Source organism: Pristiophorus japonicus, chromosome 16, assembly GCF_044704955.1.
Source record: "Pristiophorus japonicus isolate sPriJap1 chromosome 16, sPriJap1.hap1, whole genome shotgun sequence".
In the NCBI taxonomy this organism is placed as follows: Eukaryota; Metazoa; Chordata; class Chondrichthyes; family Pristiophoridae; genus Pristiophorus; species Pristiophorus japonicus.
Genome location: NC_091992.1, coordinates 63,727,671 through 63,753,401, shown reverse-complemented (window position 1 = coordinate 63,753,401; position 25,731 = coordinate 63,727,671). Strand labels below are relative to the sequence as shown.

General features: G+C 46.6%; 1 protein-coding gene across 2 annotated transcripts in view; it reads right to left on the bottom strand.

Moving 5' to 3' along the window:
- nup88 (nucleoporin 88) overlaps positions 1 to 25,722 on the bottom strand; it is a 62,709-nt gene extending 36,987 nt beyond the window's left edge. For both annotated transcript variants that reach the window (XM_070857387.1, XM_070857388.1), the window contains exons 1-7: positions 25,488 to 25,722; positions 23,378 to 23,547; positions 17,692 to 17,817; positions 16,078 to 16,164; positions 13,562 to 13,726; positions 8,771 to 8,957; positions 1,998 to 2,148 (exon numbers count right to left, since the gene is read on the bottom strand). In XM_070857387.1, the coding sequence (XP_070713488.1) occupies positions 1,998 to 2,148; positions 8,771 to 8,957; positions 13,562 to 13,726; positions 16,078 to 16,164; positions 17,692 to 17,817; positions 23,378 to 23,547; positions 25,488 to 25,694 (1,093 nt within the window). In that variant the 5' untranslated portion in view covers positions 25,695 to 25,722. The remainder of the gene's footprint in view (positions 1 to 1,997; positions 2,149 to 8,770; positions 8,958 to 13,561; positions 13,727 to 16,077; positions 16,165 to 17,691; positions 17,818 to 23,377; positions 23,548 to 25,487) is intronic.
- Between the last annotated feature and the right edge of the window lie 9 nt (positions 25,723 to 25,731).

Genomic DNA, 25,731 nt, shown 5'->3' with positions numbered 1-25,731 from the left:
TAGGGCAGGGAAAATAGAGTACGAGAGGAAGCTTGCAGGGAACATTAAGACGGACTGCAAAAGTTTCTATAGATATGTAAAGAGAAAAAGGTTAGTAAAGACAAACGTAGGTCCCCTGCAGTCAGAATCAGAGGAAGTCATAACGGGGAACAAAGAAATGGCAGACCAATTGAACAAGTACTTTGGTTCGGTATTCACTAAGGAGGACACAAACAACCTTCTGGATATAAAAGGGGTCAGAGGGTCAAGTAAGGAGGAGGAACTGAGGGAAATCCTTATTAGTCGGGAAATTGTGTTGGGGAAATTGATGGGATTGAAGGCCGATAAATCCCCAGGGCCTGATGGACTGCATCCCAGAGTACTTAAGGAGGTGGCCTTGGAAATAGCGGATGCATTGACAGTCATTTTCCAACATTCCATAGACTCTGGATCAGTTCCTATGGAGTGGAGGGTAGCCAATGTAACCCCACTTTTTAAAAAAAGGAGGGAGAGAAAACAGGGAATTATAGACCGGTCAGCCTGACCTCAGTAGTGGGTAAAATGATGGAGTCAATTATTAAGGATGTCATAGCAGCGCATTTGGAAAGAAGTGACATGATAGGTCCAAGTCAGCATGGATTTGTGAAAGGGAAATCATGCTTGACAAATCTTCTGGAATTTTTTGAGGATGGACAAGGGAGACCCAGTTGATGTGGTATATTTGGACTTTCAGAAGGCTTTCGACAAGGTCCCACACAAGAGATTAATGTGCAAAGTTAAAGCACATGGGATTGGGGGTAGTGTGCTGACATGGATTGAGAACTGGTTGTCAGACAGGAAGCAAAGAGTAGGAGTAAATGGGTACTTTTCAGAATGGCAGGCAGTGACTAGTGGGGTACCGCAAGGTTCTGTGCTGGGGCCCCAGCTGTTTACATTTTACATTAATGATTTCAACGAGGGGATTAAATGTAGTATCTCCAAATTTGCGGATGACACTAAGTTGGGTGGCAGTGTGAGCTGCGAGGAGGCTGCTATGAGGCTGCAGAGTGACTTGGATAGGTTAGGTGAGTGGGCAAATGCACGGCAGATGAAGTATAATGTGGATAAATGTGAGGTTATCCACTTTGGTGGTAAAAACAGAGAGACAGACTTTTATCTGAATGGTGACAGATTAGGAAAAGGGGAGGTGCAACGAGACCTGGGTGTCATGGTACATCAGTCATTGAAGGTTGGTATACAGGTACAGCAGGCGGTTAAGAAAGCAAATGGCATGTTGGCCTTCGTAGCGAGGGGATTTGAGTACAGGGGCAGGGAGGTGTTGCTACAGTTGTACAGGGCCTTGGTGAGGCCACACCTGGAGTATTGTGTACAGTTTTGGTCTCCTAACTTGAGGAAGGACATTCTTGCTATTGAGGGAGTGCAGCGAAGGTTCACCAGACTGATTCCCGGGATGGAGAGACTGACTTATCAAGAAAGACTGGATCAACTGGGCTTGTATTCACTGGAGTTCAGAAGAATGAGAGGGGATCTCATAGAAAAGTTTAAAATTCTGACGGGTTTAGACAGGTTAGATGCAGGAAGAATGTTCCCAATGTTGGGGAAGTCCAGAACCAGGGGTCACAGTCTAAGGATAAGAGGTAAGCCATTTAGGACCGAGATGAGGAGAAACTTCTTCACCCAGAGAGTGGTGAACCTGTGGAATTCTCTACCACAGAAAGTTGTTGAGGCCAATTCACTAAATATATTCAAAAAGGAGTTAGATGTAGTCCTTACTACTAGGGGGATCAAGGAGTATGGCGAGAAAGCAGGAATGGGATACTGAAGTTGCATGTTCAGCCATGAACTCATTTAATGGCTCGAAGGGCCGAATGGCCTACTCCTGCACCTATTTTCTATGTTTCTAACAGGATTGAGAGCTTAATTGCATCCAACATCAATGCAGTTACATTTACTGTCAGGTATCCAGTGGGTCAATGATATCAGTGTATATGGAGGATTACAAAGAAATGACACCATACCTTTATACAATGTGATTGGGCAGGAGAAATCCGATTGTAACTGCTCATCATCATCCCCCGTTGCCAGCTTCAGGGTCAATTCCAATTCCACACATTCAAACACATAGAGGGAAGGAACAGGTTCACATCTCAGGTCCCAAGATTCATTAGCCTAGAGTTAACATGAAGAAAATGAATCTTCAACTTTACAGACAGATGCAAATTTTACAATCAGTCCTTTTTAATGGAAGTACACTTCCTGGATTCGATCAGCCAGCACGTGATAAATATCTTTATAACTGGGAGCTGTTCAATGTATTTCATGGGTGGCCATACAAACCTTGAGGGTCTGAAGATATTTCAGATACTGTGATATCCTCCATAGTACATCGAGTCTACAACACAGATACAGGCCATTCGGCACAACTGGTCTATGTGTTGGGAGGTCCTGTGAGTTCGGCGAGTCGGGAGGTCCTGAGAGTTCAGGAGGCTCGGAGGTCGGCGAGAAGTTCCCTTCTGGCAAGGAGCTCGAAGCCCTCGGCCGGGCAGGTAAGTGATTGCCAAGTGAACGGCACACTTAGATAATATCAATGGGATTAAACAAAGTCAACATGGGTTTATGAAAGGAAAATCATGTTTGACAAACCAACTGGAGTTTTTTTGAGGATGTAACTGATAGAATAGATAAGGGAGAACCAGTGGATGTAGTGAATTTGGATTTTCAGAAGGCCTTTGATGAAGTCCCACATAAGAGGTTAGTGTGCAAAATTAAAGCACATAGGTTTGGGGGTAATGTATTGGCATGGATTGAAAATTGGTTAACTGACAGGAAACAGAGAGTAGGAATAAACGGGTCTTTTTCAGGGTGGCGGGCAGTGATTAGTGGGATACCACAGGGATCGGCGCTTGGGCCCCAGCTATTCACTATATATATATATAAATGATTTGGATGAGGGAACCAAATGTAATATTTCCAAGTTTGCTGACGACATAAAACTAGGTGAAATTGTGAGTTGTGAGGAGGATGCAAAGACACTGCAAGGTGATTTAGATAGGTTGAGTGAGTGGGCAAACACATGGCAGACGTGGATAAATGTGACATTATCCACTTTGGTAAGAAAAACATATGGACAAAGTAATATTTAAATGGTGATGGCTTGGGAAGTGTTGATCTACAGAGGGATTTGGGTGTCCTTGTACACCAGTTATTGAAAGCAAGCAGCCAGGTGCAGCAAGCAGTTAGGGAGGCAAATGGTTTGTTGGCCTTCATTGCAAGAGGATTTGAGTACAGGAGCAAAGATGTCTTACTACAGTTATACAGGGCCTTGTGGAATATTGTGTGCAGTTTTGGTCTCCTTACCCAAGAAAGGATATACTTGCCATGGAGGGAGTGCAGCGAAGGTTCACCAGACTGATTCCTGGGATGGCAGGACTGTTGTATGAGGAGAGATTGGGTCGACTAGGCCTGTATTCCCCAGAGTTTAGAAGAATGAGAGGGGATCTCATTGAAACTGGGTTGGATATTTCCCCTGGCTGGGAAGTTTAGAATAAGGGGTCACAGTCTCAGGATACGGGGTAGGAAATTTAGGACCGAGATGAGAAGAAATGTTTTCACTCAGAGGGTGGTGAACCTGTGGAATTCTCTACCACAGAAGGCTGTGGAGGCCAAGTCACTGAATATATTTAAGAGGGAGATAGATAGATTTCTATACACAAAAGGTATCAAGGGGTATAGGGAAAAAGTGGGAATATGGTGTTGAGATAGAGGATCAGCCATGATCATATTGAATGGAGGTGCAGACTCGAAGGGCCGAATGGTCTTATTTTCTATGTTTCTATGGGCCTAAGTTTCCACAGGATAAAAAACGGGCGCCCCTCTGAGCTGGGCGCCCGTTTCTCGCGCCTAAAACGGCGCCAGAAAAAAAACGCACTATTCTCGAGCGCTTTGCAGCTCCTTGTCTGTTTGGTGCGGTGCCCAGGGGGGCGGAGCCTACACTCGCGCCGATTTTGTAAGTGGGAGGGGGCGGGTACTATTTAAATTCGTTTTTTTCCTACCAGCAACGCTGCGCGTGCGCGTTGGAGCGTTCGCGCATGCTCAGTGTGAAAAAAACATTGGCACTCGGCCATTTTTGTAGTTCTTTGTAGCTGTTTAATTTTTGAACATTTTTTAATAAAAGCACATTGCCATCAACACATCAGCACTGAGGCTACCCTTCTCACTGTCTCCTTCCCCTCCCTCCCCTCCACGGCAACAAACCGCTGTCTCCTTCCCCTCCCTCCCCTCCGCGGCAACAAACCGCTGTCTCCTCCCTCTCCCTCCCCTCCGCGGCAACAAACCGCTGTCTCCTTCTCCTCCCTCCCCTCCGCGGCAACAAACCGCTGTATCCTTCCCCTCCCTCCCCTCCGCGGCAACAAACCGCTGTCTCCTTCCCCTCCCTCCCCTCCGCGGCAACAAACCGCTGTCTCCTTCCCCTCCGCGGCAACAAACCGCTGTCTCCTTCCCCTCCGCGGCAACAAACCGCTGTCTCCTTCCCCTCCCTCTCCTCCACGGCAACAAACCGCTGTCTCCTTCCCCTCCACGGCAGCAAACCGCTGACTCCTTGCCCTCCCTCCCCTCCGCGGCAACAAACCGCTGTCTCCTTCCCCTCCCTCCCCTCCGCGGCAACAAACCGCTGTCTCATTCCCCTCCCTCCCCTCCGCAGCAACAAACGGCGGTTTCCTTCCCCACTCCCCACGGGAACGAACGATGGCTGAAGCACTTTCACACAGGTAGGAAGATGGTTTATTTAATCTTTTCTTTGCTTATAAATGTTTATTCAGGTTGGATTTATTTGTATAATATTTGTGGAAGTATAAATAAGGATTGATTGTAGAATTTAATGACTTCCCTTCCCCCCCCACCTCGTTCTGGACGCCTAATTTGTAACCTGCGCCTGGTTTTTTAATGTGTAGAACAGGTTTTTTCAGTTCTACAAAAATCTTCACTTGCTCCATTCTACTTTAGTTTGGAGTACGTTTTCACTGTGGAAACTTTGAAATCAGGCGTCAGTGGCCGGACACGCCCCCTTTTGAAATAAAAATTCTGTTCCAAAGTAGAACTGCTCTACCTCACTAGAACTGCAGAAAAAAAAATGTGGAGGATTGCGATTTCTAAGATAGTCCGTTCTCCACCAGTTGCTCCTAAAAATCAGGCGCAAATCATGTGGAAACTTGGGCCCTTTGTATCTCTTTCCGTTTTTAATCAGATTAGTTTAAATAGAGGGATGGCAGGAGAGCTCAGTCCTGTGGAGTGCATGTCCTGTGGCATGTGGGAAGTCCTGGATGCTTTGCGCAGCCTAGACAACCATGTGTGCAGGAGGTGTCTCCAGCTTCAACTGATTGAGCTCCGTGTTTTAGAGCTTGAGCGGCGGCTGGAGTCAATACGGTGCATCCGCGAGGCTGAGAGCTACGTGGATAGCACACTTCAGGAGGTGGTCACCCCGCAGCTTAAAAGCATGCAGGCAGAGGGGCAGTAGGTGAACATCAGACGGAGGAAGAACACTAGGCAGATAGTGCAAGAGTCCACCCGTGAGTCCATCTCGCTTTCCAACCGATATTCATTTCTGAGTATCGGTAAGGACGATGGTGCCTCTGGGGAGTGCAGGCACAGCCACGTCCAAGGCACCACAGATGGCACACGGGGGAGGGACAAAGAATAAAAGAGCCCTAGTGATAGAGGATTCTATAATTAGGGGAACAAACAGGCGTTTGAGGCCGTAGACATGACTCCAGGATGGTATGGTGCCTCTGTGGTGCCAGGGTCATGGATGTCACAGAGCAGACGCAGGGCATTCTGGGGGAAGAGGGCGAACAGCCAGAGGTCATGGTCCATATCGGGAACAACGACATAGGTAAGAAGAGGGATGAGGCTGTGCAGGTAGAATTTAGGGAGCTTGGAGAAAAATTAAAAGGTAGCACTGGTGCCACGTGCTAATGAGTACAAGAATAGAAGGATAGAGAGGATGAACGCTTGGCTGGAGAGTTTGGTGTAGGACGGAAGGCTTTAAATTCTTGAGGCATGGGACAACTTCTGGGGGAGATGGGGCCTGTACAAACTGGACGGGTTGCACCTCAACAGTGCCGGGACCAATATCCTGGCGGGGAGTTTTGCGAGTGCTGTTGGGGAGAGTTTAAACTAGCTTGGCAGGGGGATGGGAACCCGAGAGCTAATTCAATAGGGAAGGAAGTAAAGCAGAAATTGGATAGCAAGAATTTAGAAAGTGAATCTGTAAGACAGAGGAAACAAGGGTTAGTAAGTAGTAATCAAGGAGGTCTTCCTGTGCTAAATGGTATATACTTTAATGCAAGGAGTATGGCGAATAAGGTGGATGAGGTAAGAGCACAGGTAGACACTTGGGAGTATGACATTATAGCCATTACAGAAACATGGCTGAAAGAGGCAGGTTTGGCAGATTAATATTCCTGGTTACAGAATTTTTAGACAAGACAGCGAGGGGGGTTAAAAGGGGGGGTATCACAGTACTGATTAAAGAAACTATTACAGCGGTGAGGAGGGATATGTTAGTGGGATCATCAAATAAGGCCATATGGGTTGAATTGAAAAATAAAAAAGGGACGATCACACTGCTGGCCGTGTATTATAGACCCCCAAACAGTGGGAGGGAGATGGAGGAGCAAATATGTAGGCAAATTGCTGTGAAGTCTAAAAACCATAAGGTAGTAATAGGGGATTTTAACTATCTAAATACTGATTGGGACAAATATAGTGTTAAAGGTATAGAGGGTGCAGAATTCTTAAAATTAATTCAAGAGAACTTTTTTTAGTCAGTATGTAACAAGCCCAACACTAGAGGGGGCGGATTTGGATTTAGTTTTGGGGAATGAAGCTGGGCAGGTAGAAGGGGTATCAGTGGGAGAGCACTTGAGTGCCAGTGACCATAATTCAGTCAGATTCAAGATAGTTATGGATAAGGACGAGGATAGACTAGGAATAAAAGTGCCAAATTGGGGAACTTTGCTAAGTTGAGAAGTGATTTGGTCAATGGACTGGAAACAGCTACTTGTGGGTAAATCAGTGTCGGAACAGTGGGAGACATTCAAGGAGGAGATCCGGAGGGCTCAGGCCAAATATGTGCCCTTAAAGAAAAAGGGTAGGAAAAATAATTCTAGAGCCCCCTGATGTCTAGGGACTTACAGGGGAGGATAAAGAAAAAAAGGGAAGCTTATGTCATATACCGACAGCTACATACTGTAGAATCTTTGGAGGAATATAGAAAGTTCAGAGGTAAAATTAAAAAGGATATTAGGAATGCTAAGAGAGAGCATGAAAAATTCTTGGCAAGTAAAATTAAGGAAAACCCAAAGATGTTCTATAAATATATTAAGAACAAGAGGGTAACTAAAGAAAGGGTAGGGCCTATTAGAGACCATGAGAGTAATCTCCGTGGGGAGGCGAAAGTTGGTAGGGTTCTTAATGAATACTTTGCATCTGTTTTCACAAAGGAAAGAGGCAATACAGTTGTACAGGGCCTTGGATATTGTGTACAGTTTTGGTCTCCTAATCTGAGGAAGGACATTCTTGCTATTGAGGGAGTGCAGCGAAGGTTCACCAGACTGATTCCCGGGATTGCAGGACTGACAAATGAGAAAAGACTGGATCGACTAGGCTTATATTCACTGGAATTTAGAAGAATGAGAGGGGATCTCATGGAAACATATAAAATTCTGACGGGATTGGACAGGTTAGATGCAGGAAGAATGTTCCCGATGTTGGGGAAGTCCAGTATCAGGGGTCACAGTCTAAGGATAAGGGGTAAGCCATTTAGGACCGAGATAAAGAGAAACTTCTTCACTCAGAGAATTGTGAACCTGTGGAATTGTTCACTGCAGAAATTTGTTGAGGCCAGTTCGTTAGATAGATTCAAAAGGGAGTTAGATGTGGCCCTTACGGCTAAAGGGATCAAGGGGTATGGCGAGAAAGCAGGAATGGGGTACTGAAGTTGCATGATCAGCCATGATCATAGTGAATGGTGGTGCAAGCTCGAAGGGCTGAATGGCCTGCTCCTGCACCTATTTTCTATGTTTTTATAAGGAGAAATTATGGCAGATTACCAAAAGCTTGGTCAAAGAGGTAGGTTTTAAGAAGTGTCCAAAAGGAGGAAAGAGCGGTCGAGAGATGGAGAGATTTAGGGAGGGAATCCTGAGCTTTGGGCCTAGGCAGCTAAAGGCATGGCCACCAATGGTGGAGCAATTATAATTAGGGATGCGTAAGAGGCCAGAATTGGAAGAGCGCAGAGATCGTGGAGGGTTGTCGTGCTGGAGGAGATTACAGAGATAGGGAGAGGCGAGGCCATTCCTATCAAAATGTACCACCTCACATGTATCTATACTGAAATTCATGTGTCAATTAAATGCCCATTCTTCAAGTTTATTAATGTCTTCATAGCGACACAATTATTATTTGCATTGATTATCTGATCATGTTCTACTGTACATTGCTCTTGTTTTATCTGTGTGCCTTTATTTTTGTCATTTTGTCTTCTGCCACAAGAATAACAGCTGTGACTGTTAAGGCATCACGCATTGAATACAAGGGACCGAAGGCACGACAGCATTACCAACGCAACAATTTCACTACATGATAGGCAGACAGATGGAGGGTGAAGCCATTGTGTATGGATGGAAGATAGAGAGGAAGGAGGAAGAAACACTACTCGAATATACTAGCAAACTACCAAGATCACGATTAATCATAAATCCCAACTGGATATGGTCGGATACATATTCCATCTTACCGTCGGATCCTCTTCTTCATCCCCCTCAAGAACCACACAGTGGTATAGCATGCCGGATTGTGTCGCAATAACCAGAATGTTGGGGATGCAGGGAAGGCAGAGTATTGCGCAAGCGTCATAGCCATAGTTATCCTCAGCTGCCGGATGCATGGGCAGAGGACCCAGTAACTTGCCAATAAGACCAGAGCTAGGAGAGAAGATTGGAAGGAAGGCAACGTCACATTATGTTGTACTAACAAGGATACGTTTATTTTTACCCGAGGCCCTCAAAGTTGCCACCAAGCAGATGGTCTACAGGGCTGTAGTAATACTCGCCCTCCTGTATGGCTCAGAGACGTGGACCAGGTACAGTAGACATCTCAAGTCGCTGGAGAAATACCACCAACGATGTCTCCGCAAGATCCTACAAATCCCCTGGGAGGACAGACGCACCAACATTAGTGGCCTCAACCAGGCCAACATCTCCAGCATTGAAGCACTGACCACACTTGATCAGCTCCGCTGGGCAGGCCACATAATTCGCATGCCAGACACGAGACTCGCAAAGCAAGCGCTCTACTCGGAACTCCTTCACGGCAAGCAAGCCAAAGGTGGGCAGCGGAAACGTTACAAGGACACCCTCAAAGCCTCCTTGATAAAGTGTGACATCCCCACTGACACCTGGGAGTCCCTGGCTAAAGACTGCCCTAAGTGGAGGAACTGCATCCGGGAGAGCACCGAGCACCTCGAGTCTCATCGCCAAGAGCATGCAGAAATCAAGCGCAGGCAGCGGAAGGAGCGTGCAGCAAACCTGTCCCATCCACCCTTTCCCTCAACAACTATTTATCCCATCTGTGACAGAGACTGTGGTTCTCGAATTGGACTGTTCAGCCACTCATGATAAGAGTGGAAGCAAGTCTTCCTCGATTCCGAGGGACTGCCTATGATGATTATGATGACGTTTATCTTCACCCGAGGGACTGGAAAGTCAGAGCAGCTCTGGTACAAGAGTAAAAGATACCCAAGTCGTGAGTGTCACAAATATGAGCGAGTTACGAATTTCATCCTCTCCAATGCATAAAACAAAAGTTATGGGACCAATTATATCACAAATTTTGGGTCGACTGCAGACATTCTGGCCACAGCTGGAGTACTGCGTGCAGTTCTGGTCGCTGTATTATAGGAAGGACGTGATTGCACTAGAGAGGGTGCAGAGGATATTTACTAGGATACTGCCTGGAATGGAGAATCTTAGGTATGAGGACAGATTGGATAGGCTGGGTTTGTTCTCATTGGAACAGAGGAGGTTGCGAGGAGACCTCATTGAGGTGTACAAAATATTGAGGGACCTGGACATAGTGGATAGTAAGGGTCTATTTCCATTGGTGGCGGGGTCAATTACAAGGGGGCATAGTTTTAAGGTGGTTGGTGGAAGGTTTAGAGGGGCTTTGAGGTGGGGCTTCTTTACGCAGAGGGTTGTGGGGGTCTGGAACTCGCTGCCTGGAAGAGTGGTGGATGCAGAAACCCTCACCACTTTTAAGAGATGGTTGGATGGGCACTTAAAGTGCAGTAACCTGCAGGATTACGGACCTAGAGCTGGTAATTGGGATTAGACTGGATGACCTTTTGTTGGACGGCGCAGATATAATGGTAAGTACTGCAGGGAATAGAATACGGCCAGGGTGATCTCTTGGACTAGTTTTGATCGCCTGGATGTGCTGGAGAGGAATTTTCCCAGATTTTTTCCTCCCTAAATTGGCCTGGGTTTTTATCTGGTTACTGCCTCTCCCAGGAGATCACATGGCTCCGGTTGGGGTGGAGTGTAGAATGTTTCAGTATAAGGGGTGTTGCAGTGGTGTGGGGCAGACTGGTTGGGCTGGGTGCTCTTTGCCTTTCCGTTATTGTTCATGGGTTTGTACGTAACCTTTAGGGCTGCTGACTAAGGGCCGTGTGGCTCTTTGTCGGCCGGCGCAGACTCGATGGGCCGAAATGGCCTCAATTCTGCGCTGTAAATTTCTATGTTTCTATTCTCTTGGTTATCCTTGCAAGCCGACCCTTAGTCCCCGGAGTTTACTTTCACTAATATTTAGACACGTGATTCAGGGGCTGTAACAATAAACCCCCCTTGCTGTATGGAACAACAGGAACCCGTAATCCCCCTCCCGCGTCCTCCAATCCTTTGAAAAGTAAAGAGATTTACACATTAGTCAGACTAAGTCAGCTAAGTGGAATGATGCCACTTGATTTTACAGGCAATAAGCAATGGTACAGTTATACAAAATCTCACTAAGTTAATGTCAGCTCCTCCTCGTAATCAGGACAACAATAAACCATGTCGTTCTGTCCTGCCCAGTGGGCCAAGTAACAGTTGCTTTTGGTCAGCCCCATCACTACATCAGACCAAGACTTGCTCTGAGCCCGACTGGACTAAGCCTTAACTGGCATTCCGAACAGACCTTACCAATTGACCCCGAACCTATTCTACTTCTCTTTGGTTTCCCCCTCTGGACAGAAAGTAATGGGCTTGACCTCTTCACTGTCCGAGGGTTGGCCAGTGGAGCAGTTAAAGCCCCTACTTACCCAGGAAACAACCTCATGCTTTCTGCATATAAAAACATGTTCCCTCCCAACATCACATAATTGAAGCCGACCAGAAGAGTCTGAAAAGTGGTAACTCTAGGTCAATAGGTAGATCGTTCAGGATAAATTGCTGGTTCATTAATTTTCCGATCTAACTATTTATACTGCACTTTTTTTGTCAGACATGCGTCTGCCTTATCTGTCAAGCCCTGTCTCCCCCCCATCCGAGCCACGAATCATTCTCTCCACATGGTGCCTAGAGGCAGGGCTGGGTGGGTGAGGGGCCGAGGGAGGGAGGGAGGAAGGGAGGGGAAGAGAGCGAGAGAGCGCAAGAGCGCGCGAGAGAGAGAGCGCGAGAGAGAGAGAGAGAGAGAGAGAGAGAGAGAGAGCGCGGGCGGTGGAGAGGGAAGGAGGGAGGAAGGGCGGGAAGGAGGGAGGAAGGGCGGGCGGGCAAGAGGGAGGGAGGGCGGGCGAGAGGGAGGGAGGGCGGGTGGGCGAGAGGGAGGGAGGGTGGGCGGGCGAGAGGGAGGGAGGGAGGGCGGGCGAGAGGGAGGGAGGGAGGGAGGGCGGGCGGGCGAGAGGGAGGGAGGGCGAGAGCGGGCAAGAGGGAGGGAGAGAGCGAGGGAGGGCAAGAGAGAGGGAGCGAGGGAGGGCAAGAGAGAGGGAGCGAGGGAGGGCAAGAGAGAGGGAGCGAGGGAGGGCAAGAGAGAGGGAGCGAGGGAGGGCAAGAGAGAGGGAGCGAGAGAGGGCAAGAGGGAGGGAGCGAGCGAGGAAGCGAGGGAGGGAGCGAGGGCTGGCGAGAGGGAGAGAGGGCTGGCGAGAGAGAGGGAGGGAGGGAGGGCGAGCGAGAGGGAGGGCGAGCAAGAGGGAGGGAGTGAGGGCGAGCAAGAGGGAGGGAGGGCGAGCAAGAGGGAGGGAGGGAGGGCGAGCAAGAGGGAGGGAGGGAGGGAGGGCAAGAGGGAGGGAGGGCGGGCAAGAGGGAGGGAGCGCAAGAGGGAGGAAAGCGAGGGAGGGAGGGCGAGAGGGAGGGCTGGCGAGAGGGAGGGAGGGCGAGAGGGAGGGAGGGCGAGAGGGAGGGAGGGAGGGAGGGCGAGAGGGAGGGAGGGAGGGCGAGAGAGAGGGAGGGAGTGAGAGCGGCCGGGGGAGAGGGAGGGAGGGAGGGAGGGAGAGCGGCCGGGGGAGAGGGAGGGAGAGCGGCCAGGGGAGAGGGAGGGAGAGCGGCTGGGAGGGAGGGAGAGCGCGGGGGGGGGAGAGGGAGGAGGGGAGGAGGGGGGAGAGAGGGAGGAGGGGAGGAGGGGGGGAGAGGGAGGGAGGGGGGAGAGAGGGAGGGAGGGGGGGAAGAGAAGAGCGGCCGGGGGAGAGGGAGGGAGGGGGAGGGAGAGAGAGGAGCCGGGGGAGAGGGAGAGACTTTGGGAGGGAGGGTGGGTCGGGTTTGAAAGAGACACAGGGCGGGGGGCGGGTCATCGGAGGGAGAGAGGGAACTCAGGGAAGACGGATCATGTTCTTCCAACCCCCTACAAGGTACATCGTTGGGGTGGATGATATCCAGAAGTCACGACACTGTCACTATTGACTTCATACCCAATAAACCTGTTAACAATCCGTACACAATGCCTCATCTATGGTGGGGGGGTGGTGGGAGGATGCAGTTGCGCTGGGTGTAAGGCACCTCGGCTGGGGGAGGCATACACTTGGACTGGGGTAAGGCACTTTGGCTGGCCCTTGCTGTCTTCTCGGGAGCTCTGTCCTCTGTCGCTTCAGGAAGTCAAAGTGGATCGAGTTACAATTTGCAAATTGTTACACATTCCTGTGAAACTTCAAGGTATAGCTTATCCTCCAAGGAGACCAGAGACAAAGGGTGGAGCAGTACAAATAAGCATGTCCTTAACTTTCAGGAGATGTGATTATCATATCAATCCCCCCAGCCTGTGTCCCTGCAGGTCCAGTTCTGTCTATTGAATGATAATCTTCGATAAGCTTCGAGAGCTGACCCTCAAAAATATTGAACCTCAGTTGGCATCAGAAACATGTTATAATGTAAACCACAAATATCTCCTAGTCTGAATGATCAAACAGTCCCCGAACATTATTATATATGATGTAATAAAAATAGCTAGCAATATGAACCCAATCCAATACTGGGACTATTAAACACCATCTTATTTCTGAAGTCTATTTTATCTCTACTGCATTTATATCCAGAGCAGTGCCATGCCTTTACGGATTACTTACCTGTTGAGAGTAAGATTACAGTATATTAAGAAGGTCTCTCCATTTTCATACAGGATGTAGAGTGGATGGACCTGAACCTCTCCTTTGGAACGATGCCCAGGAGCACATATCAAAGGACCAAAGTCAAATGCAACTGCAATCTCACCCAGCGATGCTGCGTATGACCTACAGTGGAACAGTACACAAAGAAACACTATCTTGTTTCCAAATAACGTAACAATTTAAAAGAAAAGGAGGGGAAAACTTGCATTTATAAAAGGTACTTTATCATGTTTTAGTCCAAAGGAGGCAGTTCTAGTCGAGAAAATGAAGTGCAATAAGGAGATAATCCAAGGGCTGAGAACTTGTTGGAAACAGCAACCACAAGATAATTAGGTTCAACATAAAAGTTAAGAAGAAACAGTCAAGAGTTAAAAAGAAATTGACTGGAAAAACAGCCTGTTCCAATAAAATACAAAAGGGAACTAGTCCAGAAAAATGAGACAACATTGCACAAACGCTGGGTACAGTAGTGTAGCAGTTACATTTCTAGACTAGTAATCCAAAGACTTGGACTAATAATCCAGAAAACACAAATTCAAATTCAGTTTTTTTTTTTAAATCTGGAAATAAAAATTGATTTCAGTAGAAGCTATCAGAATGCTGTTAAAAAAAATGGTTGATTAATGTGCTTTCGGGAAGGAAACTTGCCGGCCTTACCCGAACTGGCCTATATGTGACTGCAGTCCCACACCAACTTCTCTTGTAGGAATGGGCCATCAATGCCCACATCCCATGAATGAAAAAGTTCTAGATCCGTCTGCTGTAAAAATTCTCTCTGTCCTAATACACTACTCAAACAATAAGTTACTTTGAAGCACATCCACTTATGTAGATGAAAGTATGTGCGGCACTCTCAGTACTACACTGAAGTGCCAACCTAGATTCTGGGCTCAAGTCTGGACTTTGAACCCCAACCACAATTTCCTGACTCAGCGAATGAGTCAGACCATTAGTTTGACCCAGAAAAATAACATTTATTCCCTATTGCACAATCGGAAATCCAAGCTACATTCTTATTTTTGGGCCGTTCTGCTCCCACTCTTTCCTATCCCACCTCCCAAAGCCAAGTAGAAAAATAACTTGCATTTACATAGTGCTTTATCATGTATGCAGAAAAACAAAAGGCAACACGCCTCACTTGCAAAAGGTAAATCCAATCCTACTAAACCTTGAATGAGCGACATGACAACAGTTTTCACTACCTTCAGAAACTCTTACAACTTTACCCAAGATTTTAACAGAAAAAGGAAACGAGATCTGGCATGCAGATACATAGATCTTTAAAGGTGCGAGTACAATTAGAAAAGCCTGTTAAAATGGCATGGGAGAATCTGGGTTCAATATATGGGGCGCGGACTATAAAAGAGATACTGAATTTATACAAGACATTGAGTCGGCCATCGTAGGGAGTACCACGTGCATTCTGGGAGCCACGTTATAGAAAGGATATTTGAATCATGGAAAGGATGCAGCAAAGAATGAGGTATTATAGTTAGGAAGAAAGGTTCAAAAAACATTCTCACCAGAACGGAGAAGGGGAAGGGTTATGGAAGGCTCAGAGAGGTAAACAGTGAAATATCGCAGTCATTTAAATATTTTGGGTCATGGGCTTCAAGTTGAGTTGAAGAGTCCAAAGGGAAAATAAAATCTCAGAATAATCTCTGCAGTTGATAAGTTCATACAATACTTGGGGTGGGGTTGGCTCGGCTCAGTGGTACCACTTTGGGCTTTGAGTTGGAGACCATGGGCTCCAGCCAATGTTCCCAATTATTTTGGCTGCACGGCCCATTTACAGTTTCATACTGTATGAAATTTAATAATTTAGCATGGGACTGGCAGACAGCTTAGAGGAATTATTGGTTCCAGCCCTGCTGCAGAATTTAAACACAGGAGTGCTGCACTGTCAGAAGTGTTGTCTTTTAGATGAGACATTAAACCGAGGCCCCGGCTACTCTCAAGTGGATGTAAAAGATCCAATGACAACTATTCAAAGAAGAGCAGGGGAGTTATCCCAGTGTCGCAGCCAATATATATCCCTCAAGCAAATTAACCAGTCATTCATCTCATGAATGGGCCTTGCTGTGCACAATTGACTGCTGCATTTGCCTACACTATAACAGTGACTGCACTTCAGAAGTATTTCATGGGCTGTAAAGTGCTTTGAGACATCCTGAGGATGGGAAAGGGGCTCTAGAAATATTATTTATTTCTTACATTATAAAAACAGGTGGCTTACACCATTTGTTAGTTGGTATTTTCAGCAGAGACAGTTGGGAGGTGACTTTCAAAGATCAGTCATAAGCCGATTAGTCAGTAGTTTGAGTCCTGGCAGGGGAGAGGGCAACAGTTGGAGTTGACCAATTGACCAGACGCTAATTTGTTCTCATTTTAGTTTACAATTTCTCTATCTAAGAGAAAATTAAGTCAGTCAAAATCATTTCCGTTTAACTATCAAAGGAGTGAATATATTTTACCGTGTAGCAGGTACAATATTTTCCTCTTCACACTGAGTAAGGGAGAACATCTTTACTGGCGTCTGTGGTTGCTTTAAATCATAAAACCTATGGCGAGAGAATGGTTAGAGAACAAATAAATATCGACTTCATCTATATGATCTTTTAATGCATTGTTTCTCATCTATAGCAAAGATGGTATTGTTGAGCAACAAAACACTTTGCATTTCAGTGGCTCATTGCCAACATTCTGTCATCGAGCTACAGTACGCGGACAACGCCTATGTCTGCGGACAAAAAGAGACTGAACTCCAGGGCATAGTCGACATATTTACTGAGGCATTCAAAAGCATGGGCCTTACGCTAAACATCCGTAAGACAAAGGTGCTCCACCAGCCTATCCTCGCCGCACAGCACTGCCCCCGTCATCAAGATCCATGCGCGGCCCTGGACACCGTGGACCAGTTCCCCTAACTCGAGAGCCTCCTATCAACAAGAGCAGGTATTGACGACGAGATCCAACACCGCCTCCAGTGCGCTAGTGCAGCCTTCAGCTCCTGGGGGAAAAAAGTGTTTGAAAACCAGGTCCTCAAAACTGCCACTAGGCTCATGGTCTACAGGGCTGTAGTAATATCCGCCCTCCTGTATGGCTCAGAGACATGGACCATGTACAGTAGACACCTCAAGTCACTGGAAAAATATCACCAACGATGTCTCCGCAAGATCCAACAAATCTCCTGGGAGGACAGATGCACCAACATTAGTGTCCTCAACCAGGCCAACATCCCCAGCATTGAAGCACTGACCACACTCGATCAGCTCTGCTGGGCAGGTCATTTAGTTTGCATGCCGGACACGAGACTCCCAAAGCAAGTGCTCTACTCGGAGCTCCTTCATGGCATTGAGCCAAAGGTGGGCGGCGGAAACGTTACAAGGGCACCCTCAAAGCCTCCCTGATAAAGTGCGACATTCCCACTAACATCTGGGTGTCCCTGGCCAAAGACCGCCCTAACTGGAGGAAGTGCATCCGGGAGGGCACTGAGCACCTCGAGTCGCAATGCCGAGAGCATGCAGAAAACAAGCGCAGGCAGCGTAAAGAGCGTGCGGCAAACCTGTCCCACCCACCCCTTCCCTCAATGACAATCTGTTCCACCTGTGACAGGGACTGTGGCTCTCGCATTGGACTGTTCAGCCACCAAAGAACTCATTTCAGGAGTGGAAGTCTTTCTCGATTCCGAGGGACTGCCTATGATGATGATGATAATGGTTCAATGCAGAGTAAACCTCCTGTCTCAATAATCTGCTTTTGTCCCAAGCTTGAGAGAACCTCCTGCTGTAGCAGTGAGATATTTTTCTATTACACCAACTTAAATGAAAAACTGGTGCAGTTTTATGCTGTAGGTCCATGCCCACTAGCCAGTGCACTGGCAAATGAATGTACACACAGGATCTAATCAGTCTGATCTGAATTTGCAATGAAATTTCAAACTGCTTGTGAAGGAGGGGAAAAAAGTGGAGCGCTGCTAAATAAGAAACGGCTCATTCCTAAAAGATGGAATGAAGATCTTTCTTCCGATGGTTGGTAAAGGCTTTATATTGTTAGTTTAGGCTTTCTAGCGACCGCAGATTCAGTACCTCATAGTATTATCAGAGGTCAACACGACAACATGTGGCTCCTCGGTTTCACTGGGGTACCAAGCAGCATGTCTCAGTGTCAGCGATGTCGAACTAGTAAAGAATCTTTCTGCTATAGGAACCGTGCTGTAAATCCAAAAAAAATAATCAGCTTAGCATCCACAATCTTTTGTCCTTTGTAATAAACTATTAAACAGAATATAAATATCTTAATTTTAATGAGCATTGTTCTTTCTCTCCCTCTCAGCACAGTGAACTGAATCCACAAACATGTACACAGAGACTGGAAAGTATTTCAAGCAGTTACTACACTGTCTTTGTTCAGATAAAGCCACAAAATTGAAGCATGAGCAGGATGGGATTCTATTTAAACTTTTCAGAGATATCTTTTGAAAATATTTTAGCCTGTTGACATAATCTGAATTGACACATTTCATAAAGTATATTTGATAGAGAGGTGGCGTGACCAGATTTAATTATTGCAACCATTTAATTAAACGAGACTTAAAATTGACAAGACTTAAAGGTGCTATTTAAATACAAGTTATTGTTATCGACTTCTGGTCAGTTCATTTTCTTCTTTGAGATATCATAACCTGTAGGCCAGTGTTCAACTCTCTCCAATGTACCAGTGTAATTAAACTACTGTAGACCAGGAAAGATTGAAATTAGTTGTTAAAGTGGCTGGTAATTTATTGGCAGATGTTATTGCTTGTAGCACAAATATATAAACCCATGTAGCAGCAATGGCAATAGTCCAACTGCATATGTAGAATTTTGCAGCGGGTAGACTATTATTTGAAGAAATTGCAGGTTTTAACACTGAGAAGACAGTTAATTGTGTGGAAGCTGACATTATCCCATGTTTGCAGTGACTGGTGTCCCTGACTGCATACACTAGTCAATCAACCTCAATAAATCACGACATTCCCATCACACCATAGAGTTGGCACGATACCGAGTGCACTTAAGACCGCACCCCACATCCCCACCCCATGAAATGGGGGAGGCGAGCAGGACACCTGCTGAACTCATCAACCCCTTTCATCTCCAACAGCCTGGAGACCCTCCCCCTGCCATTAAGCCGCTTGACCGGGCAACGGCAAACACTCTTCAACGGCTGGCTCCAGGAGGGAGCGCGATATGCCCAGCTACTTCAGGCCCACGCGGGGTTTGGGCCCGGCCACCCGTGCTAATTTAAAAAGGTGCTCACTGCTGCCATCCCCCAGTCACTCACTGACCCCGCTCCCCCAGTCACTCCCTGACCCCACTGCCATCCCCCAGTCACTCACTGACCCTGCTCCCCCAGTCACTCACTAACCCCACTGCCATCCCCCAGTCACTCACTGACCCTGCTCCCCATCCCCCAGTCACTCACTGACCCTGCTCCCCCAGTCACTCACTGACCCCACTGCCATCCCCCAGTCACTCTCTGACCCCGCTCTCCCAGTCACTACCTGACCCCACTCTCTCTCCCTCCCTTCCCCCCTCCCCCCACCACTGCCATCCCCAAGTCACTGCCACTTCCTGAGACTCAAAACTCCCTGACCCCACTCCCCCCATTTATAAGAAATAGGAGCAGGAGCGGCCATTTGGCCCCTCGAGTCTGCTCCGCCATTTAATAAGATCATGGCTGATCTGATCATGGACTCAGCTCCACTTCCCTGTCTGCTCCCATAACCCTTTATTCCCATGTCGCTCAAAAATCTGTCTATCTCCACCTTCACAGCTCTCTGGGGCAGAGAATTCCACAGATTTACAACCCTCAGAGAAGAAATTCCTCCTCAACTCAGTTCTAAATGGGCAGCCCCTTATTCTTAAACTATGCCCCTTAGTTCTAGATTCCCCCGCCGAGTGGAAACATCCTCTCTGCATCTACCTTGTCGACACCCCTCAGAATCTTATATCTTTCAATAAGATCACCTTCCATTCTTCTAAACTCCAATGAATATAAGCCCAACCTACTCAACCTGTCTTCATAAGTCAACCCCTTCATCTCAGGAATCAACCTTGTGAACCTTCTCTGAACTGCCTCGAATGAAAGTATATCCTTCCTTAAATACGGAGACCAAAACTGTATGCAGTACTCTAGGACTTCTCTGCTTTTATACTCTATCCCTCTTGCAATAAAAGCCAACATTCCATTTGTCTTCCTGATTACTTGCTGTACCTGCATACTAACTTTTTGTGTTTCATGCACAAGGACCCCCAGGTCCCTCTGTACTGCAACATTTTGTAATTTCTCTCCATTTAAATAATAATTTGCTTTTTTATTTTTCCTGCCAAAGTGGATAACCTCACACTTTCCCACATTATACTCCATCTGCCAAATGTTTGCAAACTCACTTAACCTGTCTATATCCCTTTGCAGATTCTTTGTGTCCTCCTCACAATTTGCTTTGCCAACTATCTTTGCATCATCAGCAAACTTGGCTACATTATACTTAGTCCCTTCATCCAAGTCATTAATATAGATTGGAAATAGTTGAGGGCCCAGCACAGATCCTTGTGGCACCCCATTAGTTACCGTTTGCCAACTGGAAAGTGACCCATTTATCCAGGCTCTCGGTTTTCTGAGAGTTAGCTAATCCTCTACCCAACTCCATAGCTTATATCTTGTGCAGAAACCTTTTATGTGGCACCTTATCAAATGCCTTCTGGAAATCCAAATGCACACATCCACTGGTTCTCCCTTATCCCCACTTCTTTTAAGACCCTAGGATGTAGACCATCATGATTCAGAGGACATGTCCATCTTTAATCCCATTATTTTAGAGTACTTTTCTTTAGTGATTGTTTTAAGTTGCCCCCTCTCTATAGCCCTTGATTATTGAGATGTTTTAAGTGTCTTCTACTGTGAAGACAGATACAAAATATTTGTTCAAAGTCTCTGTCATTTCCCCTGTTCCCCATTATTAATTCCCCAATCTCATCCTCTAAGGGCCCAGTGTTTACTTTAGCTACCTTTTTATATACCTGTAGAAGCTCTTCCTATCTGTATATTTCTTGCTAGTTTACTCTCATAATCCATCTTCTCTCCCATTATTATTTTTTTTGTCATCCCTTAAAAAGTTCCCAATCCTCTGGCCTCCCACTAATCTTGGCAACATTGTTTTCAATTTGATACCTCCTTTTACTTCCTTAGTTAGCCACGGATGGTTCTCCCTTCTCAAAGTCGTTCCTGATCACTGGAACATATTTTTGTTGACAGTTTTGAAATATCTCCTTAAATGTCTGACACTGCTCATTAACCATCTTACATTTTAATCTATTTTCCCAGTCCACTTTAGCTAACTCTGCCTTGGCAGACAGGAAGCAAAGAGTAGGAGTAAATGGGTACTTTTCAGAATGGCAGGTACTGCAAGGTTCTGTGCTGGGGCCCCAGCTGTTTACATTGTATATTAGTGATTTAGACGAGGGGATTAAATGTAGTATCTCCAAATTTGCGGATGACACTAAGTTGGGTGGCAGTGTGAGCTGCGAAGAGGATGCTATGAGGCTGCAGAGTGATTTGGATAGGTTAGGTGAGTGGGCAAATGCATGGCAGATGAAGTATAATGTGGATAAATGTGAGGTTATCCACTTTGGTGGTAAAAACAGAGACACAGACTATTATCTGAATGGTGACAGATTAGGAAAAGGGGAGGTGCAGCGAGACCTGGGTGTCATGGTACATCAGTCATTGAAGGTTGGCATGCAGGTACAGCAGGCGGTTAAGAAAGCAAATGGCATGTTGGCATTCATAGCGAGGGGATTTGAGTACAGGGGCAGGGAGGTGTTACTACAGTTGTACAGGGCCTTGGTGAGGCCACACCTGGAGTATTGTGTACAGTTTTGGTCTCCTAACTTGAGGAAGGACATTCTTGCTATTGAGGGAGTGCAGCGAAGGTTCACCAGACTGATTCCCGGGATGGTGGGACTGACATATCAAGAAAGACTGGATCAACTGGGCTTGTATTCACTGGAGTTCAGAAGAATGAGAGGGGATCTCATAGAAACGTTTAAAATTCTGACGGGGTTAGACAGGTTAGATGCAGGAAGAATGTTCCCAATGTTGGGGAAGTCCAGAACCAGGGGGTCACAGTCTAAGGATAAGGGGTAAGCCATTTAGGATCGAGATGAGGAGAAACTTCTTCACCCAGAGAGTGGTGAACCGGTGGAATTCTCTACCACAGAAAGTTGTTGAGGCCAATTCACTAAATATATTCAAAAAGGAGTTAGATGTAGTCCTTACTACTACGGGGATCAAGGGGTATGGCGAGAAAGCAGGAATGGGGTACTGAAGTTGCATGTTCAGCCATGAACTCATTGAATGACGGTGCAGGCGCGAAGGGCCGAATGGCCTACTCCTGAACCTATTTTCTATGTTTCATATTTAAGCTTAGGACACTGGTTTGAGACCCAACTTTCTCACCCTCCAACTGAATTTGAAATTTATCCATGCTGTGATCACTCTTTCCTAGAGGATCCTTTACTGTGAGATCATTTATTAATCCTGTCTCATTACTCAGTACCAGATCCAAGATCTATGTCATTTCTCAAACATTATATAATGTAAACTGGGATAAAGGGAGGTGGAGAGAGAAACTAATTAATCGAGTTTGGATGAAAGCTAAAGATCAGAAAGGACTATTTCTCAGACAAGGTTCATTACATTGTTACTTTTTTTGATGGTAATTCCAATTGGATGTTTGCAATGTCCTCTTAGAAAAGAAAAACTGTCCCAGCAAATTTCATTGGGTGACTTTTGTGAAGGGTGAACTGTGGAAATGAATTGATAACTAAATAAATCGAACTGTATACACTATCCGCTTTGTGTCCTCCTCACAACTGGTTTTCCCCGCCACTCCCTCCCCAGCACTCTATTTCTACCCCCCCCCCCCCCAGAGGGCCCCAACAAAGTAAATGCAGGGAGGATGTTTCCTCTGGCTAAGGAGTCCAGAACCAGGGGACACAGTCTCAGGATAAGGGGTTGGCCATTTCAGACTGAGATGAGAAAATAAATTTCACTTAGAGGGTGTGAATCTTTGGAATTCTCTACCCCAGAGGGCTGTGGAGGCTCAGTCATTGAGTATATTCAAGGCTGAGATCGATGGAGTTTTGGATATTAAGGGAATCAAGGGATATGGGGAGCAGGCAGGAAAGTGGAGTTGAGGTCGAAGATCAGCCATGATCTCACTGAATAGTGGAGCAGGCTCGAGGGGCCGAATGGCCTACTGCTCCAATTCTTATGTTTATCTCCCTCTGCCCGACATCATCGTTACATGTCATTTAATTTCTCCTGCCTTCCACCCTTTGTTCTTTCCTCCCATCCTCTTTTCCTGCTTCTGCACTTGCTTAAAACTTACATTTCTAACTTTTTCCAGTACTGACAAAAGGTCATCGACCTGAAACGTTAACTGTGTTTCTCTCTCCCCAGATGCTGCCTGACCCGCTGAGTGTTTCCAGCATTGACTGTTTATTTAGGATTTCCAGCATCCGCAGTATTTTGCTTTTGTTCGCATGTTGTGCTCTGGATATTCTCTCTATTCATCATAGAACTTCAGCAGAGTATAAAATTCTGCACTCAATTATTTTCCATGAAGTGGCGGACCATGATGAACACCGAATGCCTTTATTTTATGTGGTTTCACTTCTTCAAAAAGGAGCCAAATTAGGACGACAAAAGAATCAAGCAGAGACTCACAGACAATTGATCTTGGATTTTCCACCCTCGAACGCTGACCTCTTGCCCCATCGCTGTGGCAGCTCCAACACCATCAGTCCTTTGGTTCCAATCAGTAGCACATGATGCTGCGCTGGACTTAGCAGAACTTCATTAACTTCAAACAAAGGTGGGTTTATACATAGTAACATCTGCAGGCGAACAAAGGAAACAAGTTAAACATTTATGGCGTGAAGCTACATCTTAAAAAGGACTTCATAAACAACAAATGTGGCAAGTGAAATCTCCAATGGCACATAAATTGTTACCACCACCACCCCTCCCCACCCCTCCCCACCCCCCACCCAATGCTAGAACGGTACCTATTATTGTACCATCAGGACATTTCTATTTCCCCACAGAAGCCACTTTAATTATGGGCACCGTATCCTCTCGGCCTCTGGGAAGTCAGGTAAAACTGTCCACATTTATTACACCAGACAGATGGGACTTTTGCCCCAAACTGATCTGCATTCAGATCGGAGTCCCAAGAATCATCTAAGCAGTGACAATGATTTGGTTTTAAAGTCGATGCATACTGATTAGAATCAGCCCCAGAACTGCCTCCCTTTGAGGTGGAAGGACACAAGGAACAATATATGAAACATATCTATTGCAGATCCACAGTTTACTTAATCACAAACAGAGATTTTAATCCTGGCAAAAACCCTGTGACAATACTGCTTTGCAGAATTACTTCGCAGATGTCAACCCATGTTCACTGTCCACCCATCCATGTATGCACATTTGTAAGAAAGGAGTGACGACAAACATAGCAAAATAAAAGGGAGCGTCGTCTCCACAAAACATTGCTCTGGCTAATAATGATTTTGCTGTGCTTTAAATATTTTTTTACCGCAATCAACCCGCCATTTTTCTGCAAAAGTCAACCGGGAGAAATGCAGAACAAGGGGATTTGGGTACAGAAATAGAAAGTCTTGCCATTTATATAACGCCTTTTACGACCTTAGGACATCTCAAGCACTTTACAGCCAATTAAGTACATTGTGCAGTGTTGTAATGTGGGAAATTGCACACAGCAAGCTCCCACAAACAGCAATGTGATAATGACCAGATAATCTGTTTTAGTGATATTGGTTGAGGGATAAATATTGGCTGTAGTGATATCTGCCCTCCTGTAGAGACATGGACCATATACAGTAGACACCTTAAATTGCTGGAGAAATACCACCAACGATGTCTCCGCAAGATCCTGCAAATCCCCTGGGAGGATAGACGTTAGTGTTCTTGATCAGGCCAACATCCCCAGCATCGAAGCACTGACCACACTCAACCAGCTCCATTGGGCGGGCCACATTATTCGCATACCTGACACAAGACTCCCAAAGCAAGCGCTCTACTCTGAACTCCTAAACGGCAAGCCAGTATTTCAAGGACACTCTCAAAGCCTCCTTGATAAAGTGCAACATCCCCACCGACACCTGAGAGTCCCTGGCCAAAGACCACCCTAAGTAGAGAAAGAGCATCTGGGAGGGCACTGAGCACCCCGAATCTCATCGCCGAGAGCATGCAAAAACCAAACGCAGGCAGTGGAAGGAGTGTGCGGCAAACCAGACTGCCCACCCACCCTTTCCTGTGACAGAGACTGTAATTCCCATATTGGACTGTACAGCTACCTGAGAACTCACTTTTGGAGTGGAAACAAGTCGATTTCGAGGGACTGCCTATGATGATGAAATATTGGCCAGGACACCAGGGCTCCTGCTCTTCTTCAAATAGTGTTATGGGATCGCTTACATCCACCCGAGGGGCCAGACTGGGATGTGGGAGGATGAGACTCAAACCAACAATACAGCACTCGCTCAGGACTGCACTCCCTCAGGAGTGGAACTTGAACCTACAACCTTCTGACTGAGAAATCTGGAACTCTCTCTTCCAAAAAAGCTGGCAGTCAATTGGAGCTTTCAAAATTGAGATTGGCAGATTCTGGTTAGATAACGGTATCAAGGGATCTGGAGCAAAATAAGGTAAATGGAGTTAAGGTACAGTTCAGCCGTGATCTAAGTGAATGGCCTATTCCTGTCCCTGTTCCTCTCCCTCTCCCTCTCCCCCCGGGAGCCGCGGCCGGTACCTGGTGCGAGTTGATGCCGGAGTTGAGGAACTTGAGGTTGGTGGTGTGAAACACGCTCTCGGCGCCGTCCCAGAAGAAGATGTCCCCGTCCAGGCAGAAGGTGAGATTCTTGGCCGGCTCGTCCGCTCGCCCCTGGGCCCTCTTGAGCCGATCAAAGAGCGGGTGTTTGAGGAGGCCACCCCACCAGCGCTCACACATCTCGGCCATCTTCAACCGCCTGGCCCGGCCCGCAACGCGTCACTAT